Here is a 20,346-nt window from a genome sequence, read left to right on the forward strand (position 1 = left end):
TAAAGATTTATTTATTTTTTATGGCAAAGTCAGATATACAGAGAGGAGGAGAGACAGAGAGGAAAATCTTCTGTCCAATGAATCATTCCCCAAGTGACCGCAACAGCTGGTACTGCACTGATCCGAAACCAGGAACCAGGAACTTCTTCCGGGTCTCCCACGCGGGTGCAGGGTCCCAAGGCTTTGGGCCATCCCTGACTGCTTTCCCAGGCCACAAGTAGGGATGGGAAGTGGAGCTGGATGGGATTAGAACTGGCGTCCATATGGGATCCGAGAGCATTCAAGATGAGGACTTTAGGCGCTAGGCCACAGTGCTGGGCCCCAACTTACTTGTTTTTAAATACGTATTTTTATTGGAAAGTTGCATTTACAAAGAGAAGGAGAGAAAGAAAGATCTTACTCCCCAAGTGCCCATACCAGTCAGAGCTGAGCCAATCTGAAGGCAGAAACCAGGAGCTTGTTTAGAGCCCCCTCTGTGGATGCAGGGTCCAAAGACTTTGGGCCATTCTCTACTACCTTGCCAGGACATAAGCAGGGAGCTGGATGAGAAGTGGAGCAGCCAGGATAGAAGGGAGCATCTATATTGGATGCTGGTGCTTGCACTGCATATGGAGGATTAGCCTAAAGAGCCATCATGCTGGCCCCAGTCCCCCCCCTTTCTTGAAGGATTTATTTAATTCAGAAGACAGTTTCCATTCCCTGGTTCACTCCCCAAATGTGTGACATCCAGGGCTCTGCCGGACTGGAGCCATGCAAGCCAGGAACTCCAATCTGGGCCTCCCAAGCACTTGAGCCACTGCTTGCATTTGTTGGGATCCTACATGGGTGCCAGTTCGTATCCCGGCTGCTCCACTTCCCATCCAGCTCCCTGCTTGTGGCCTGGGAAAGCAGTGGAGGACGGCCCAAGGCCTTGGGACCTTGTACCAGCGTGGGAGACCTGGAAGAACTTTTTCACTTTGTTTCCTACCACCCCTGCCCACAGCTCTGCCTTTCAAATAAATAAAAATCAATCTTTACTTAAAAATCTGAATACATGTATTTAAGAGTGGTATGGGGCAGAGTTCTGGTGTGGTGGTGACCAAACTGTTGAATCCCACTGTCTGTCCAGGATCTGGCAGCACCAGATGGCCTGTCATGGAGTCCCTGTCACCCCCGAGGGAGACCATGGTTGAGTTCTTGGCTGTAGCTTTAGCTTAGCCCTGCCCTTGCTGACGGCGGGCATTTGGAGAGTGAACCACAGGATTTAAGTGCTTTCTGTGTCCTGATGTAGTTCTGCCTTTCAAATAAGTAAAAACTAGCACATAATTATGTAGTGAAAATCAGAAATTAATGTGTTATGAAGTGATGAAGTCAAACAATTTTGGGTCCAGTGCAGTAGCCTAGTAGTTAAACCCTAGCCTTACATCTGCTGGAATCCCATATGGGGGGGCAGGTATGAATCCTGGCTGCTCCACTTCCCTTCCAGGTCCTTCTGGCCTGGGAAGGCCCAAAGCCTTGGGACCTTGCACCCATATAGGAGACCCAGAAGAAGCTCCAGGCTCTTGGCTTCAGATCAGCTCAGCTCTGGCCGTTGCAGTCACTGAGGGAGTGAACCAGCAGATGGGAAATCTTTCTGTCTCTCCTTCTCTCTGTAAATCTACCTTTCCAATAAAATAATAGTATAAAAACAATCTCAAAAACTGAAACAGTTGGGACCTGGTGTAGTAGCCTAGCAGCTAAATTCCTATTCCTTGTGCTGAGATCCCATATGGGTGCCGGTTCCTGTCCCGGTCTCCCTGCTTCTCATCCAGCTCCTGGGAAAGCAGCTGTGGACAGCCCAGAGCCTTGGGACCTTGCACTTGCATAGGAGACTCGGAAGAAGCTTCTGGTTCCTGGCTTCAGATTGGCTTAGCTCCAGCCATTGCGTTCACTTGGGGAATGAAGCAACAGATTGAAGAGCTTCCTCCAGTGTCTCTCCTCCTCTCTCTGTATCTGACTTTCCGATTAAAAAAAAAAAAATCTTTAGAAAAAAAATTTCGATGTGATTAGAAATTCCAGAGATGACAAAAAGACACTTCCTCTCACTTGGTGTTAAAGTGGACTCTATAGGCCCCTAAAAGCAACTCTGGTAACTCTGTTGGGCTGGAAAGAGAAGGTGGAGAGCCGGAAGGTGTCCAGCGCTTCCAAATTAGAGGGCCTCACCAGCAGCCAGCGGCACTGTCAGACTGCAAAGGTGCCTTACCGCCTGCTGGTGTCGTGGTGTCTGTTCCCTCAAGTTCCCTTGTTAGTACAGGTGCATCTTGGGGAAGGGGTGTATGCCTGACAGGTAAGGGGTGGGGCTACAGAGCCAGGCTGTGCTGAACTTGGGAGAAATTTTCCAGCTCATCTTCCTGCCCATTTCCGCTGCAGCACCCTGAGGTTATTATATCTGAAAGCAAAGCAAATTCCTCCCTGGGTAAGTCCTCAGTTAAGACCAATGCCAAGTACCAACCTGAGGACCTGCACTTCTCACTGCTCACCTGGAGACCCACTAAGGGAGCCACATGTGCCAGGAGGGAGGAATGCAGCTGAGAGGAATGTAAAGGATGGAGGTATTGGATCCGGAGCCGTGGCCTAGCGGCTAAAGTCCTCGCCTTCAACGCCCCGGGATCCCATATGGGCGCTGGTTCTAATCCCGGCAGCTCCACTTCCCATCCAGCTCCCTGCTTGTGGCCTGGGAAAGCAGCGGAGGACGGCCCAATGCATTGGAACACTGCACCCGCGTGGGAGACCCGGAAGAGGTTCCAGGTTCCCGGCATCGGATCGGCACGCATCGGCCCGTTGCGGCTCACTTGGGGAGTGAATCATCGGACGGAAGATCTTCCTCTCTGTCTCTCCTCCTCTGTGTATATCTGGCTGTAATAAAATGAATAAATCTTTAAAAAAAAAAACCCATCGATTGCTTCCATGCTCTTGTTTGGAACTATCTTTTGTTTTGTATATCCCATCCAGTGTTCTCATCTAAATGATGTCCAACCAATTATCCAATCAGTTGTTGTCACACAAATGACGACCTATCAATTGTAATCCTATGTTCATTGTCCTTCTAGAATCACAATGTCCTTCTACCAATCCCCCTTCTGTTTTGTAAACATCACAGTGATCTAATTCAAAAATTTTCTCATCGCTTCCAACAGACACCCTGCACCCACTCAAAAGTCACTTTCCCGCACTCTGTGGTGTTTGTGCGCAGACACTGGAGGCAAGTGGCCAGTGCAGCAGAGAAGGCAGGGCTCAGAGTAGGCCTTATCCTGGACAAAGCATTCCCTGTAAGCCCAACGTTCCAGACTGCAGGTCTGCTAAGTCATTTCCTTTACATTTTCCCCCAAAAGGAGGAAAGAAAAAAGAAAAAAACCTCTTGTAAAAAGATTGCTCCTTCTCCCCCAACGTTCCTTCGAGAGCTCTGGGGTTGCTCTGCCTGGAACACAGGGACAGCAACTCCAAATGCCCATCAACCTGTCTTGCTTCATGGGGTCCTATGAGTGCTGGAGGGAGATCCACAATGCTGAGACCCCAATGGGGTGTGATTGTCCAGGCAACGGACAGGCAGTGGGATTCTGAGAGGAATAAAGTTGGGACTGGCGTAGTGGCACAGTGCGTCAGGCTGTACCCTGCAACGCAGCACACTGTGTGAGTGCTGGTTCAAGTCCTGGTTGTTCCAGTTCTCGGCTAACACAACTGGGACAACGGCAAAATGATGGATCCAGTACTTGGGTCCCTACCACCCATGCAAGAAGCGTGGATAGAGTCCCAAAGTTCAAGGACAGCAAAGGTCTGGGTTTCAGCCTGGCCCACCCATAGCCATCGTGAGCATTTGGGGACAGAGAATCAGCATGTAGATGAAAGATCACTTTCTCCTCCCTCTACATGAGCCTGGGACTTGAATCCCTAGCTTTGGTCTCAATCCTGGTTCCCAAACCCAGTGTCTACCTTGTGGGGTTGACAGGCCGCCCTCTCCTGTGGTTAGGTTTTCCACTTCCTTGAACATCATCCTCTCCCAAAACCTCCCTGCTCAGTGCATGCTCCCTCCTTCTCCCCTCACCAGCATCCCATGCTGAGCTGTGCCCAAGGTCTAGCCTGGCCCAGCCTCGCTGCTGTGTCTGCTGGTTTGGAAATTCTATCGGGACACATCCCAAGGGCTGGCTGTGCCAACACTGACCCGGTCTCTTACAGTGGAACACGACCCCAGTCACATACACACCCCATCTTCCTGGCCCACTGGTGCACCGGTCCCTGCAGGTGGTAAGTGGAGGACTGTCCATAGGTATCAACAGGTTAACACACGCCACGCACTCCCAGCTGAGCCTCACCTGTGGTAAGACACACCTGCTGTTGTCACCACGCCACGCCACCTTCCCATCATGTCTGCACAGAAGTGGCCACACACTAGAGAGGTCTCCATCACCCCCTAAGAACACTTGTCTCCCCCAAACCCATGGGTCACTACCAACAACCAGGTGCCCAGCCCAGAGCTACTTCCCTGAAGCAAACACTCCAGCACCCCCTCCAATGGGGGTCCGGGAGAGCGAGGGGTTGGAGCATCAACAGGAAATCCCGCCCAGGAAAGCTCTGCTAAACACTCCTAGGAACGGACCAGAAAGTGATAACTAGTCCAGCCTTGAGCAACCAAGCTGCACTTACTATATAAGTAGTTGGGCCATTTATTAGCACTAGGAAGACACTCCGTTAAACAGGGGGTTTGCACATTCTCACTCCCTTTATTTAGAGGGAAGTCCGCGCTCTCCGACTGCTAAGCAGATAAATCACGGCCAGGAACAAGAATTAAACCGAATCAAAACAGTCCCAAGACGATTTAAAGGGGAAGGTAGGGTATGGGTGCGCCCCCAAGTCCTAACTTATACTCTACAATTCTGGAGGCACAAGCCATCAGCGACTGCCGGAGCGAGGCACAAAGGGTCCCGTATCTCTGCCCCACGCAAGTCGTGCGTGGGGTCATCAGGAGTCCGAATTCGAAGACAACTTGAGGCAAACAACAAGGTACCCGCCTTGGTTCTTCATGTGGCCTGCTTGGAGGCGACAGAGTTCTCCCAGCACTCCCGTGGGGTCCCGCCGCGGACCTCTCCATCTCCCCAGCGACCAATGCCTTGGCTAGGCATCCAGGTCAAAGTCATCGCGCTCCTCGTTGTACTCCAGCACGTGCCGCTTGATCTTGGACGAGTCGACCCAGGTGACAAAGTCCTCCATGCTGCGCGTGACCAGGAAGGCGGGGTCGGTGACCACTTCGGGGCCCACGCGCACGTGGCCCTGCTCCACGAAGGCCACGGCTGCCTGCAGGTGCTGCGCCATGCGCAGCTTGAGCAGCACGGTGGGCAGGCGGCGGCGGCAGAAGGACGAAGCCGTGACCGAGTCGCAGAGCTCCAGAGAGCCGCGCGTGGGCACCAGGCCCAGCGCGTACAGCTTGTCCAGCAGCGCGGCCGTGGCGCGCACGCGGAACGGGTCGCGCTCGGGTAGGTCGCGCAGGCGGCGCGCCAGCTCGCGCACGGCGCGGCTCAGCTGGTTGTAGCGCGTGTAGTCCTCGCGCCGCTGCAACCGGTAGCGCCGCAGCACGCGCAGCTCGTGCAGGTTGTGGTCGGTGACCTCCCAGTTGAGGAAGTCCACCTGCTTCAGCAGCTTCTGCTCGTGAAACTTGAGCTTCCGGACCATGATGGCGAGCGGGCGGCCGGCAGGCCGGAGAGCATGACCCAGAATTCGGTGACCGCGCGACTTCCGCCTACTCGCCCCGAGCACCAGGCCGCCCCTGCGACTTGGAGCCAATGAGTGGAACGCTGAAGGCCACGCCCCGACCGTGGCCACGCCTCTCCGCCTGTTATTTCCGGCTCCCGGGCCTCGGCTCTGCAGGCAGGCGCTAGCAGATCCTAGTTGCGTTCTCTGGTGTGCTAACACTTCCAGATTTCTTCCCTTTGGCATCTCCCTCTCACCCCTCAGGAGCTAAAGCTGCAGGCCGATGATTTCGGACCTCTGCAGTAGCGTTTTTAGCTGTATTGGCCTTCTTGGTGTCCCACCGGACCGGCCGGGTTGCCTGGGGACTGACTTTGCTGTCCCCACCCGCTTTCCAAGGGGACTGGGAGATTTTCCTTTGCCAAGCGCGGTTGGCGGGGAAGGGGTGGAGGCACTAAATCTCTGACATGCCCGGTTCTCAGGCGGCCTCCAAATCGCCAAGGGAAGCCACTTGGAGGTGTGTCCGGTGGCTGGTGAAACCCATTCATGACCCTCACTGGGCATTTCGGTCTGGGCGCAGGTGCACCTTCCAGGCCGGCTCTGGAAGCGGGAGGAAAGCCTGCCCCAACGCTTGGATGTGCACGCGGAGGCCTTTGCTGCCACCTAGCTGCTTCTCTTAAGCTCTGTGGGATCCCAAGTGTTTGGTATCTGGAAGATGTAAGGTCTAAAGGACCAGGTGGTATAATGGCTATTCGTGAACTTCCCCCCCCCCCCCCCCCCCCGCTGCAGAAGGGCGTTGTGACCCTAGATGGTCAGCGAGCACAGGATTACAATTGATTGGATAACATTTGCATGAGAACAACTGAATGGATGACATTTGTGTGACTGGATTGGATACCATTTGTAAGAGAACAACTGAGTGTGTACCATTCATATAAAACTAAATGGATATCATTTGTATGAGAACAGCTGAGTGGACAGCATGTTCACTTGGTGGAATATGCAAACCAAAAGGAGTTCCAAACAAAAGTATAGAAACAGTTGATGGGTTTTGTTGATAAGCTCAATGCTTCCTCCCTTATCCTATATGACTCTCAGTGTATAAAGTCTGATGCCACAAATAAACTGGCTATTGACTGTCAGAATAAGTAGTACACGTGTGTTATTATCGGCTCCGTGCACCAAGTCCATCGCTGCAGGACAGCGACACCCAGCAAGGTCAGGTCAGCATCGCTGACTGCACCCATCCTTTTGTCCCACAGTTATCTCCTGCCTTTTCATTTGTTCCTTCTTTCTGCCCCATAAGAAATGGGCTCACCAGTACACATGCATCACGGGGTCAGCTTGTTGAAAGGCCCGCTCAGGGCCCCCTTTGCTGGCCTTTGGAAGTCCACTGCAGTTCCCCATCCTCGGGGCAACTGACATGCTGACATTGCAGAAGTGTGGCATGCCAGACAGCACAGAGTGTGGAGGTTATTGTATGGAACTGCTGGGCTGGAAGGCTGTGGTCACCCTTTCCTGACATCGCCACATTGGTTACCAGAATGGTTGTGGTGTTCCTTCGGCTGCACCTGACAGTTGTTTGCTTTAAAAAAAAACAAACTTTTTTTTGGCCAGTTTGGTGCATTATGGTACTTACTTATGACTAATTTACACTTACTTTGTAAATAAAGGTGTTATATATGTTTGCTTTTTTCTGTATTACTATTAGTATTATTATTTGAAAGGCAGAGTTACGGAGAAACAAAGGAGGGAAGAGAGATATTCCATACACTGGTTTAGTCCCCAAATGGCTGCTATGGCTGGGGCTGGGCTAGGCCAAAGCCAGGAGCCAGAAGGTTCTTACAGGTCTCCCAAGGAACCAAGTACCGGGGCTATTCTGCACCCTGACAGTTGTGTAAGAAGGAAGCTGGATCAGAAGAGGAGCAGACAAGATTAAAATTGGCATTGCAAACTGGCTCAACTATGTCATAATGTCAACTCCTCCTTTGTCGTTTATTTTTTTAATTTATCTTTTAAGATTTATTTTATTAGAAAGTCAGATATAGAGAGAAGAAATATCTTCCATCCACTGTTTCACTCTCCAAGAGGCTGCAACAGTCAGAGTTGAGCCTATCTGAAGCCAGGAGCCAGGAGTTTCTTCCAGGTCTCCCACATGGGTACAGGGTCCCAAGGCTTTGGGCTGTCCTTGACTGCTTTCTCAGGCCACAAGCAGGGAATTGGATAGAAAGTGGAGCAGTTGGGATATGAACTAGCACCCATATGGGATCCTGGTGCATGCAAGGCAAGGACTTTAGCTACTAGGCCACTGCACCAGGCCCATATTTTATTGTTTTATTTTTTAATTATGTTAGAGACCTGAATGGAGTCCCTGGCTCCTGGCTTCAGCCTGGCCCAACCCTGGCTGCTGGAGTACTTGGGGAAGTGAATCGGAGTTCATGAACCAGCGTTCCAGCAGGAACCAGAACACACACCTATGAGAACAGCATGAAAAAAGTCAAGAGCCTGGCACAATGGCTTAGTGGTTCATTTCTCAACTAATAAGTACTGAGATCCCATATGGGTAGCAGCTTGTGTCCTGGGTGCCCTGCTTCCCATCCAGTTCCCTGCTTATAACCTGGGAAAGTGGTAGAGGATGGCGCAAGGCCTTGGGACCCTGCGTCTGCATGGGAGGCCCAGAGGAGGCTCCTGGTCCTGGCTTCGGATTGGTTCATCTCTGGCCATTGAGGCCATCTGGGGAGTGAACGAGCTGATGGAAGATCTGTCTATCTTTCCTTTTCTTTGTAAATCTGATCTGCCATTGCAATAAAAATAAATAAATCTTTAAAAATGAAAGAAAGAGAGAGAGAGAGAGAAAATCTAACCCAGGGACAGTTTCCAAAGGAACAGTCAAGATATGCGGACACCAGTGAGGTCAGTGCACTTTAGAGACCAGTAATCCTGGGACTCCGTTACTGGGGCCCTGCAGACAGTCCCTGGATGGGAGGGCCAGGAAGATAAAGGTTCTGAAAATGCTTGTGAAGTTCAAGGGTGAGTGCTCCCCCAAGAATCTGGAAAGGCAGGGAACAGCTTCCAAAAGTTAGAAAAAAAACCCAACCAGGATCTGCCACCATGGCAGAACTGCTAAAGCCAACGCCTGTGATGCTGGAATTCCACATGGGTACCAATTCAAGTCCCTGTTGCTCCCACTTGCAACCCAACTCCCAGCTAAAGTGCGTGGGAAAACATCGGAAGGGGGCCCCCTGCAGTCACTTGGGAACCTGGGAGGAATCTCCAGGCTTCTGGCCCAGACTGTTGCAGCCATTTAGGGAGTGAATGGGTGAAGTGCTTGCTCTCTCTCTCTGTCTCCCTCTCTGCCTTTCAAGTGATTAAACAAACAAAAACAGCAAGCTAGCCTAGCGGCTAAAGGCTAAAGTCCTCCCTTTGAGTGCACCAGGATCCTACTTGGGCACCGGTTCTAATCCCGGCAGCTCCACTTCCCATCCAGCTCCCTGCTTGTGGCCTGGGAAAGCAATTGAGGACAGCCCAAAGCCTTGGGACCCTGCACCCGTGGGAGACCCAGAAGAAGCTCCTGGCTCCTGGCTTTGGATCGTCTCAGCTCTGGTCATTGCAGCCACTTGAGGAGTGAACCATCGGACAGAAGAGTTTCCTCTCTGTCTCTCCTCCTCTCTGTATATCTCACTTTCCAATTGAAAAAAAAATCTTAAAAAAAAAAAAAGCCACTCAAAATAGATGTAGTGTAGATCTATTCATTACAGATTCAGGGGTTGGGACTGGACTAAGAACCTGGTTGGATGGGCAGAAATCCCATCATTTGCAGGACAGGATTAACACAGGCACTATGTCCAGCAGCGCCCAGCACTCAGCAAGCGCGAAGGAAGCAGCCGCCAGTGTCCAGTCCTGCTTGGAGGAAAGTCTTGTGAACCCGGGAGAGCGCACCGCAAGGCCAGGCCAAGATCTCAGAAGTCCTTGCGGCCCAAAACCAAATCAAAGAGAGAGGGAGCAGACAGAGTAGACTGGAAGTCCCTCGCTCCCTTTATTCCCAGAGCAGAAGGCAGGCACAGTTAGCGCCCAAAGTGGCGTGGGCACGGGGGCCAAGAGTTAGATCCACCGCACCCTCCTCCTTGCTGCAGCCGTTTCTACGAAGTCCCCGCTGCCTGCGAACGCCGCAGCGCCCGGCCTGCAGGTGTAGGCTCTCCTCCCTTCCCAGTGCTTTGGGACCATATCCTGCCCGCGCAGAGGCCGGCATGCCAGGCCAGCTGCCCCGGAGCTGGGGAGACAGGAAGCATCCCAGGCGCTCCACGCCCCGTGCCCGAAGAGGCCTGGCCCTGGCGCCCTCCTGGCAACCCCGGCGCTGTGCAAACTTTCTGAATTTTCCTCCACTTACGTCACGGAAAAGGCAGGAGGGTGGCCGAGGCTGCCTTGCAGGCAGCGGGGAGCGAGCTCCCCCGCGCGGCTCTTCCAGCTCCGGGGGCCCGCGGGCCGGCTGAAGGTAGGGGGTAGGAGGCGGCGCCCGGGGCTCCTCCGTCCCGCAGTCTAGCGGGGGTACCCGTGCGTCCGGAGCAGCCTTCTCGCCGCTCCGCAGAACCGCGCGGCGCAGCCAAGGGGCCCGGCCGACCCCGAGCGAGGCGCGCGGGAGGCGCGGGGCGGAGCCGGGCTTGCCTGCCCCGCCTGGCGGCGCGGAAGTGCGGCGGAGTTCGTCCGACTCCCAGCTTCCCTCCGCCCCCCGCACCTCCCCTCGTCTCTCCCCTCCTTCCCGGACGCCTCCTCCCGGAATCCCTGGTGGGTTTTTTTTGTTTTGTTTTGTTTTGGAGCTGGCTTCTCGCTGGCGGTGCCGCGGGGCTCCGGTTGCGGGCGAAGGCGGCTGGGGGCGCAGCTCAACCCCCGCACCGGCTGGGACGCGTGGGGCGGCGCGGAGCGCAGCGCGGACTTGGAGCTTACTTCCCGAACTACTACGGCTGAGTGCACGCACGGTGCGGGGAGGGGGATCGTGCACCCGGATCCCTTAGTGGTGGTGGGGTTCTGTTTTCCACTGAGGTTATTCTTGCGCGTGTGGGGTGCGGGGCGGGGGAAGACAGGAGGGATCGCTGAACTCAGATCGGGGTCAGCTTCAGGCCCCCTGAGTGCTGAGGAGTTAGGCAAACAAAAGAGACCGCTCTGCGAGTGGCCACTAGTAGCTGGAGCGCCTCGTCTCTGGGAGAGGCCCGGAGCCCTCGAGGGCCGGCTACACGGCCAACCAGCCGGCCGCGGAGAGGTGTTGACGGCCTGCTGCGTGCGTGCCTGGCCCGGGTTGAACTCGGGCATATCCCCCCTTGGCCTCGGCTCAGGAAGCTGCGCCTCGTTCCTCTTGGATTGTATGGATTTTTGAGAACCCAGTGGCCCCAGAGGAGGAGGAGGAGGAAGGAGGAAGAGGCAGATCCGCAGAGGAATGTGAGTCTCCCCAGGCCAGCAGCGGCTGCCGGGAGGAGCAGGGAGCCAGCCCCGCCTGCCTGTCTGCAAGGCCCGGTTTCCTGGGGAATTCTCTTCTATTTTAGAACATCGCTTGGGTGCAGAGTGTCAGCTTCTTGTCCTGCTTCACACAGCCAGCGCCTCCAGGTCACTTGACTTTTCTTCTGGGAGTGGGAGGAGGAAGAGCATGGCCCAGGAGCCCTCCCTCCCTGCTTTAAGCACATGGCCAGAGCCCTGATAGGACAGTCGTCGGCCTCTGGACGCTGCATGAGAGAGGGCAGTCAGACGGCATCTGCAGGTGCAGGGATCCTGCTTGCTGGCGTGGGGTGGGGAGTCCACCTAGAGACTGAGCTGGGACACCCTAAGCGAGCAAACCCCCCGGCTGGGCAGGACCCTCTGCTTCCCTGAGAAGTTGGCCATCTGGTGCAGCCCAGCTGAACCCAGCCATGGCACTGAGAGGCCGGGCCCTGTATGACTTCCACAGTGAGAACAAAGAAGAGATCAGCATCCAGCAAGACGAGGACTTGGTCATCTTCAGCGAGACTTCTCTGGACGGCTGGCTACAGGGCCAGAACAGCCGTGGGGAGACAGGGCTCTTCCCCGCCTCTTATGTGGAGATCCTCCGTCCCAGCACCGACTACTACAGCAGCCCGGTGGACTCCCTGAGCACCCAGGCCAGTCTATATGACAGCCCCAGGAGTGGAGGTGTCGGTAGCGGCGGTTTTCTTTCCAACCAGGGCAGCTTCGAAGATGAGGATGACGATGACTGGGATGACTGGGATGATGGCTGCACAGTGGTGGAGGAGCCACGGGCTGGGGGCACCAATGGCCACCCCCCGCTCAACCTCTCCTACCCTGGTGCCTACCCCAGCCAGCACGTGGCCTTCCGGCCCAAGCCACCCCTGGAGCGGCAGGACAGCCTGGCGTCAGCCAAGCGGGGCAGCGTGGTGGGGCGCAACCTCAACCGATTTTCGTGCTTTGTGCGCTCCGGGGTGGAGGCCTTCATCCTAGGGGATGTGCCCATGATGGCCAAGATCGCCGAGACATACTCCATCGAAATGGGCCCACGCGGCCCCCAGTGGAAGGCCAACCCCCACCCGTTTGCCTGCTCCGTGGAGGACCCCACCAAGCAAACAAAGTTCAAGGGCATCAAGAGCTATATCTCCTACAAGCTCACACCCACCCACGCTGGCTCCCCCGTCTACCGGCGCTACAAGCACTTTGACTGGCTCTACAATCGCCTGCTGCACAAGTTCACGGTCATCTCGGTGCCGCACCTGCCGGAGAAGCAGGCCACTGGCCGCTTTGAGGAGGACTTCATTGAGAAGCGCAAGCGACGACTCATCCTCTGGATGGACCACATGACCAGCCACCCCGTGCTGTCCCAGTACGAGGGCTTCCAGCACTTCCTGAGCTGCCTAGATGCCAAGCAGTGGAAGATGGGCAAGCGGCGGGCCGAGAAGGATGAGATGGTGGGCGCCAGCTTCCTGCTGACTTTCCAGATCCCCACGGAACACCAGGACCTGCAGGACGTGGAGGACCGGGTGGACACGTTCAAGGCCTTCAGCAAGAAGATGGATGACAGTGTCCTGCAGCTCAGTACCGTGGCTTCAGAGCTGGTGCGCAAGCACGTAGGTGGCTTCCGCAAGGAATTCCAGAAGCTGGGCAGCGCCTTTCAGGCCGTGAGCCATGCCTTCCAGATGGACCCCCCGTTCAGCTCGGAGGCCCTCAACAGCGCCATCTCCCACACTGGCCGCACCTATGAGGCCGTGGGCGAGATGTTCGCGGAGCAGCCCAAGAACGACCTCTTCCAGATGCTTGACACGCTGTCGCTCTACCAGGGCCTACTCTCCAACTTTCCCGACATCATCCACCTGCAGAAAGGTAGGCCCAGGACGGGGTCTGCACTTGGGAGTGGGGGGATGGGGATGGGGTGGGGACAGCATGTCAGGTCCCTCTGCCATTCATTTCAACAATGACTTGAGTACCCAGCAAGGGCAAGTGCCACTCCGGGTGCAGGGGCGTGTGAGCATGAGGCGCCCATTCTTGGGGATCCCTTTGTAGTCACTTACCCATCATGCTTGGAACCCTTTGGCTTGGTATTAGGCAGGGCTCTGGGGACACAGAGATGATCCCTGCCCCCGATGCCTTGCTCATGGGTTCAGAGCAGCCCAGGTGACAGTGCAGAAAGGGCAGGCCCCTGCCCCCAGCCCTTGCTCCCACCCTTGTGGGCTCCAGAGCCCCACTTCTCCTCCTCTAGCTCCTATCTCTGCAAGGGAGGAGCCTTGTCCCTTTCCCCAGCTGTGCCCACAGGAGGGAGGGAGGGAGGGAGGTGGCAGCACAGGGAGTCCACAGCCCAGCAGGGACTGTCCTTTCCTCCCACTGTGTCCCCAAGGACATGTGCACGTTGGCTACCTCCCAAGGCCAGCTGTGTGTGCTAGGATCTCATGGCCCCTGTGTGTGGGGAAGGGGCCAGGGAGGGACAGGATGGGCTCCTGCCTGGGACTGCTGGGACCAGCAAGGAACTGCCAGTGAAGTGACTCATCTGGGTCATGCCGGGGCGCCAGGCAGGGCCTGTGTTGCACACCCCCCCCCAGGGGTCCAGGTCATTGCACATACAACCCATCTATCCCCTAACTTTCCCAAACCCCACCTCGCCCCAAGCCAGACTTCTTGTCCTGCCTGAGGACTAGGCCTCTGCTGGCCAGCTGGCCAGGGACAAGGAGAGGCAGATGTCAGGAGAGAGAGGTGTGGCCCCTTGGAAACTCCCAAAGAATGGCTGCAGGGCGTGGGGCTGGCTCCCTGGCTCCTAGGCCCTGAGGTCAAGCCTGGCTTGGTGGGGACACTGGGTGGGGCCACGAGGCCAACCGGTACCCCAGAGAGTCTGCACTGGGCCAGTACAGCTCTGCATGCCCAGACCGCTGCCTTTTGGAACTCTCTGCTGCCGACCTCCTCCTCTGCCCTCTTCTCCCTCCTCTTCCTCTTCTTCCCAAGCTCGTGGAGACACTAGAGGCCTGGATTCTAGTCGAGGTTCTGTTCTTGATTTGCTGTGTGTCCCTGGGAAATGCCTTTGCCTCTCTGAACCTTGGTCTTTTGATTGGTAGAACATGGGGGGAGAGGGGGCAAGGAGCTGATTGAGGGGGAGGGGTGAGTTCCAATGGTGAGGAGGGTCTGGCCTGGCAGCAGGAGGATGCCCCCTGACCTGGCTCCTCTGAGCTCAGGTTAGCCCACTGGGTCAGGTGTGTCTCCCTGTGCGGAAGTGGAGTTACCTGGGAGAGCAGGTTCAACCGGCTCCTAGCATGGCAGGATTCCTGTGTGGGCAGTGGCAGGAGGGTACAAAGCTGGCTGCCAGGCCATGCTGGGAGCCCTCACCCAGGGCAGAGCTGGGGCAGGAGGGAAGGAAAACAGGCTGGCCTCCCTGACCCTGCGTCAGGCTTCAGGGCTGACAGGCCGCATTTGGGGTGCTTGAGCTCTGGGGACAGGACGGGACGGGGTGGGGGAGACTGCAGCATTCCTTTCTCTCGGAGCACGCAGCTGCCTGCCTGCTCTGGCTGGGCCCTCTGCACTCTCTCTGGGTCTGACCTCTGGTTCCAGGGAGTCTAGATGCAGTGAATAATGGAGTGGGGGCTTGGAATCAGGCTGTGTCAAAACAGGCAGAGTTTGGGGGTAGGGCACGGCCTAGGGGGCCCCCGGCCTGGTGGGGGGAATTTCCACATTTATCTTTCCAGAAGAAGGGAGGAGTGAGGCACACCAGCCTGGATGGGCCAGTGTTCCCCCTGGGATCTCCTAAGCCACTAGCCTGACATCTGTCAGCTGGGGCAGTTGGAGAGGCCCTCATGGTCACTACCCTGGCACTGCCCAGGCAATCTAGAAGTCACCTGTGGTCCCCACCTGAGAGCCAACCAGGGCAGGGTCCAGTGCTGAGGCTTGGCACCTGCCAACAGGTTGGCGTGAGCACTTCCAATGTAGCCAGGATAGAGAGGGCAGGAATCCAGGCCCAGGTGTGTGTACCCACACTATCTCAGACAGATAGAAGAGGCAAGCCACCCCTCCCCCCACAGACATCCAGGTTGCTGAGCAGAAGGGCAGGGACAAGGGAAGAATGGAGACTCAGGCACTGTGCCATTCACTCAGTTGGCATCCTCGATGGACCAGGAGCAGGGATGAACTTTTACCTGAGGGACAGGTGGGGCCACCCCTGTAGCTCTTTTTTTTTTTCTTTTTAAAGATTTTTTATTTTATTTTTATTGGAAAGTGAAATATACAGAGAGGAGAGACAGAGAGGAGGATCTTCCATCCAATGATTCACTCCCCAAATGGCCGCAACAGCTAGTGTTGAGCCAATCTGAAGCCAGGAGCTTTTCCCACACAGGTGCAGGGTTCCAAGGCTGCTTTCCTCAGCTGCTTTCCCAGGCCACAAGCAGGGAGCTGGATGGGAAGTGGGCCGCTGGGATTAGAACTGGTGCCCATAGCGGATCCTGGCACATGCAAGGCGAGGACTTTAGCTGCAAGGCTATTGCACTGCCCACCCCACCTTTCTTAAAGATTGATTTATTGGAAAGGCCCACTAATGGGGATTGGAGAGAGTTTGAGGGAGATCTCCTACCCACTCGTTCACTCCCCAAATAGCCACAACAACTGGGGCTGGGCCAGACCAAAAACCGGAGCCAGCAACTCTATCTGGGTCTCCCATGTGGGTGGTGGGGTCCCAAGGACTTGGGCCATCTTCTGCTGCCTCCCCTTCCCTCCCTCACCTCGCCCTAGGTGCATTGGCACGGAGCTGGATGGGAAGCAGAGCATCTAAAACTTGAACTGGTGCCCTTGTAGGATGCCAGTTTTGTAGGTGGAGGCTTCACGCACTGTGCCACAAAGCCTACCCCCTTGTAGGTTCTGAGCCATCACTTCATACATGCACCTTCTAGAATTCCATAAACAAAGAGAACAGTTCTGCCATGTGCTGCCCAGCTGGTGCGTGCTCTGGGTTCCTGGATAGAAAAGTGGCTTGCACTCCAGGACACAGCCTCCTAAGAGCTTAATTCTGTGTGGGGTGTGGTCCTTAATGCCCCCCCCCCCATCAATTCAGCTCCCCTTCAGCTATGCTGCAGGACAAGTGTTCTGCTGTCCCATGGTACAGGTGGTAGAAGCAGCTGTCAGAGGTGCAGCTGGATCCTTATGATGGCAGCCCTGGGTGAGAGCTGTGGCTTGCTGGAGGGGACCTGGGCAGAGCCTAGAAAATGTGCCCAGAGCTGGGGTCCAGCCCTCCTGTGTCCCCAAGGCAGGGTGGGCACCCTGGCTCTCAGCTGAGTCCTGATATGGGATTTAGGGGGAGGAGGTACTGCCTGGGCCGGAGCCTGCTTGCATGAGCTGCTGCTGGCCTCTCCTCCCCCAAACTGAGTCACAGGGTGGTCAGGTGATGGGGAGCTCCCCTCTCCCCTTCTGGCCCCTGCTGGTTTGTGGATGGACCAGAGAAAGGGCCTTTCCTTCCTCCAAGGCCAGGGACTAGACAGAGTCCCCTGAGCATAGCTCAGCCTTTACTGTGCGCCAACTCCCCCAGGCAGATGGGGTCCAGGCTGGCTCAAGGTCTCCCATTCAGGGTCCTGCCTTTATCTGCTGTTCTTATTGCCCTTCCCATCTCTGGGGACCCTCAGTGTTCACCTGGAGAATCTGACAGAGCTCACTACAACAGAGGTGGCGTCCACCCCAGTCTGGCCCTGGGGACAGCCCCTGTGGAGCTGGACGGAGGCTGGGAACCTCTAGCTTTCTTATATTAGGAGTGTCTAGGGCCTGGCACAATAGCATAGCGGTTAAAGTCCTTGCCTTAAATGCGCTGGGATCCCATATGGGCGCTGGTTCTAATCCTGGCAGCTCCACTTCCCATCCAGCTCTCTGCTTGTGGCCTGGGAAAGCAGTTGAGGACAGCCCAAAGCCTTGGGACCCTGCACCCGTGTGGGAGGCCTGGAAAGAAGTTCCTGGCTCCTGGCTTTGGATTGGCTCAGCTCCAGCTGTTGTGGTCACTTGGGGAGTGAATCATCAGACGGAGGATCTTTCTCTCTGTCTCTCATCCTCTCTGTATATCTGACTTTGTAATACAAATAAAATAAATCTTAAAAAAAATAAAGAAGGAGTGTCTACTGCCCAGGGATGGGATGTGGGGGCTCTAGGTAGGCTGAGCACAAGGGCCTGCAGGCTGTTTTTGGGCAGTCCTGGAAACTTCTCCACGCTTGAGGGTGCCTGCCTAAAATGCTACTGTGAGGCAGCCAGCCAGCCATGCACTTGCCCACCCACACAGGTACCACCCTTGGTAAAGTTTGAAACTCCTCCCCCGCAGTCTTCTATATATGCCAGTCAACTTAAGAGTAACAGAACCATCTGGCAGGTCCTCGGAGCTCCTCCCCTCCACCACCCCAGGGTACTGGAGGGTCCTTGGGTGGAGAGTTAACTTGCTATGGGTTGCCCTGCTTCGCAGCCCACCAGCCCTCCCCATCTTGTTGTGCTGTAGTGGAGTCCCACAGCTCTTGGCAGGCATGGGTGCACTGCCGGGTCCCAGCCCAACCACCAGCTGTCCTCACCGCCAAAGTGCCCTGGGCTACTGTGTGCTGATTAGGATGCTGCGGCTCCCTTGTGAAGTTTTATGGGGCTCCCTGCCGCCCCCCTGGTCCCCCCATCACCCATCTGTCACTTGTTCTCACTGGAGCTTCCTCTGGTCTCCTGGGGGTTGAGTGCAGAGACACACCAGGTGGCCTTTGAAGTGCTATTTTAGAACCCAGTGGGTGTGGCGGAGGGGGTGCGGCTTGCCTTAGGGCACCTGATCGGGGCTTAAATTATGAATAAGGACTCTGCAGGCAGAGACCCGTGGGCTGGAAAGCACAGGCTGAACTGGTGAATTTGGGGTCCACATGTACAGGGGTTGCATGGGCGTGAGCTGAATTTGCAGAGCCTGGGAAGGTGCCAGCTTGAGGGACCCAGTCTGGCTGCTGCTTCTCCGGAGGACAGGGGGACCTGCAGGACCATCCTGGCTAGACAGTGAAGGTCGGGGTTGAGTCAGAGGCACAGACTCCTCAGAGTCCTGGAGGGATGTGGCAGGAAGGGGACACTGCAGGCCTGTGATGGCTATGGTGGCACAAAGCCCAGGGTGCAAGAAGGGCTTCCTGGAGGAGGTGCTATCTCAGTCAAATAAGGGACCAGCTTGAGAGGGAATGGGAACCTGTGGATTGGAATAGGAGGCTCCCCGGCCCAGGTGCAAGGAGACAGGTAGGTAAGGTGTAGGCCAATTGGTAGATCCAGATGTAGGATGGTCCTTCCAGTGGAGGCAGGGCTGGGAGCCCAGGATGAGGAGCTGCTGGGGGTGGGGAATGGGCATCCTAACAGTCTGTCCCAACCCACCCACCCCTGTCCCTATCGCCCCACCAGGCGCCTTTGCCAAGGTGAAGGAGAGCCAGCGCATGAGCGACGAGGGCCGCATGGCACAGGATGAGGCAGATGGCATCCGGCGGCGCTGCCGGGTAGTGGGCTTCGCACTGCAGGCGGAGATGAACCACTTCCACCAGCGCCGTGAGCTGGACTTCAAGCGCATGATGCAGAGCTATCTGCGCCAGCAGATCCTCTTCTACCAGCGAGTGGCCCAGCAGCTGGAGAAGACACTGCGCATGTACGACAGCCTCTGACCACTCCCTGCTGGCAACCCACCGGGCCTGGGGGTGGGACTTGGAGAGGGCCCCACCTTTCTGCGGAGTTGAAACCTCCCCATTCCACCCCTGGGAAAGGGGCAGCCATCAGTCATTCAAAGTCAGGCCTGGCCTCAGCCTCCCCCAGGACGTGTTGTGTTTGCTCCCCTGGCCACTGGGTAGACACTGGCACCCAGGGCTGTGCCAGTGCCCAAATCTGGAGAGCGCATCTTTGAGGCTAGGATCAGGCACAGAGGATGGCAGTGCCTATAATGGCAGCCATGCTGCAGGCTCCTTGAAGCTCCAGATGTGTGCCCATCGAGGACTTCACAGAGGGGTTGCACTGGAGCACCGATGGGGGGGGTCATATTTGGGGCAGGTGTGCTGTGCCAGGTGGAAACAGCAGTCTCCTCTCCCCCTCACTCTCACATCTGTGCCCACAGCTGCACAGCGATGCCTGCCTCCAACCCTACCATTCTGGGCTTGGGTACTGGGGCATACACCACGGACCACCGGGCCCTCGTGGCCCCTCTTGGCTGCTTGAGCTGACCAGCAGTAACTCACTACATTCCAAGCAGGCTCTGGCCCCTGTGGCTCAGCCTGCCCCTGCTCCACCCCGGGGGAGGGGGGAGAACGGGACATGCCTGGGGAGGGGCTGCAGGCCCACCTGCCTGGGCCCCAGCCAGCTTTCACTGTGATGCGCTGCTGCTCAGGCTGCGCTGCCCCCAGCTGTGTTTACATGTGCGGGGTCACGGCCACCTCCTGCCCCCAGGACCTGGTAGGGCCTTGGTTTGGAGGCATTAGGGGCCTGACCTGCCACCACCACCCACACCAACCCACCCACCTGCCATGCTCCTCCCCCAAGCTGCTGCTTTCCTTATTTCTTCTTAATAAACCTTTTCTGATTCAGAGGTATGGCCTTTTCTGTGTGGATATGGGGAGGGGCCCATGGGTCACATGATGGGGGGGGAAGCTGAGTTGGTGGGGTCCCTCCTCCCCGAGCCTAACTCTCTACATGTCTGAAATGGGTGGGGTCCTGCCCCGTTCCCTGCTGAGGTTGGCTGGGGTAGGTATGACAGACAGACCTCAAGGAGCTAGATCCTGTTCTTTTTTTTTTTAAAGATTTTTTTTTTAAATTTTTATTACAAAGTCAGATATACAGAGAGGAGGAGAGACAGAGAGGAAGATCTTCCGTCCGATGATTCACTCCCAAAGTGACCGCAATGGTTGGTGCTGCGCCGATCCAAAGCCAGGAACCTCTTCCGGGTCTCTCACGCGGGTGCAGGGTCCCAAAGCCTTGGACCATCCTGGACTGCTTTCCCAGACCACAAGCAGTGAGCTGGATGGGAAGTGGAGCTGCTGGGATTAGAACTGGCACCCATATGGGATCCGGGTGCGTTCAAGGCGAGGACTTTAGCTGCTAGGCCACGCCGCCGGGCCCCAGATCCTGTTCTTATTCCTGGAAAGCCTGGGCCTGGGGAGAGACACAGCACCTCTGTATCCCCCCCACACATACACCATCACCCCACAGTCCTGG

General features: G+C 56.2%; 2 protein-coding genes across 2 annotated transcripts; one reads left to right on the forward strand and one right to left on the reverse strand.

The window, feature by feature from the left end:
* Positions 1-4,685: 4,685 nt before the first annotated feature.
* On the reverse strand, positions 4,686-5,766 carry IMP3 (IMP U3 small nucleolar ribonucleoprotein 3). The gene has a single exon (XM_004594619.2). It carries the CDS (start codon positions 5,680-5,682, stop codon positions 5,128-5,130), a length of 555 nt encoding a protein of 184 aa, XP_004594676.1. The 5' UTR covers positions 5,683-5,766; the 3' UTR covers positions 4,686-5,127.
* A 4,533-nt stretch (positions 5,767-10,299) lies between these two features.
* On the forward strand, positions 10,300-19,718 carry SNX33 (sorting nexin 33). Its single transcript, XM_004594618.2, has 2 exons — positions 10,300-13,029; positions 18,556-19,718. Exons 1-2 carry the CDS (start codon positions 11,592-11,594, stop codon positions 18,807-18,809), a joined length of 1,692 nt encoding a protein of 563 aa, XP_004594675.1. The 5' UTR covers positions 10,300-11,591; the 3' UTR covers positions 18,810-19,718.
* The last annotated feature ends 628 nt before the right edge of the window (positions 19,719-20,346 follow it).

This window comes from Ochotona princeps, chromosome 6 (genome assembly GCF_030435755.1).
Source record: "Ochotona princeps isolate mOchPri1 chromosome 6, mOchPri1.hap1, whole genome shotgun sequence".
Taxonomy (NCBI): Eukaryota; Metazoa; Chordata; class Mammalia; order Lagomorpha; family Ochotonidae; genus Ochotona; species Ochotona princeps.

Bases quoted from the DNA above. Each gene is read 5' to 3' on its own strand.
- IMP3 (XM_004594619.2), bottom strand. From the start codon at position 5,682: ATGGTCCGGAAGCTCAAGTTTCACGAGCAGAAGCTGCTGAAGCAGGTG.
- SNX33 (XM_004594618.2), top strand. From the start codon at position 11,592: ATGGCACTGAGAGGCCGGGCCCTGTATGACTTCCACAGTGAGAACAAA. The intron at 13,030-18,555 runs GTAGGCCCAGGA...TCGCCCCACCAG, and splicing joins CATCATCCACCTGCAGAAAG to GCGCCTTTGCCAAGGTGAAG.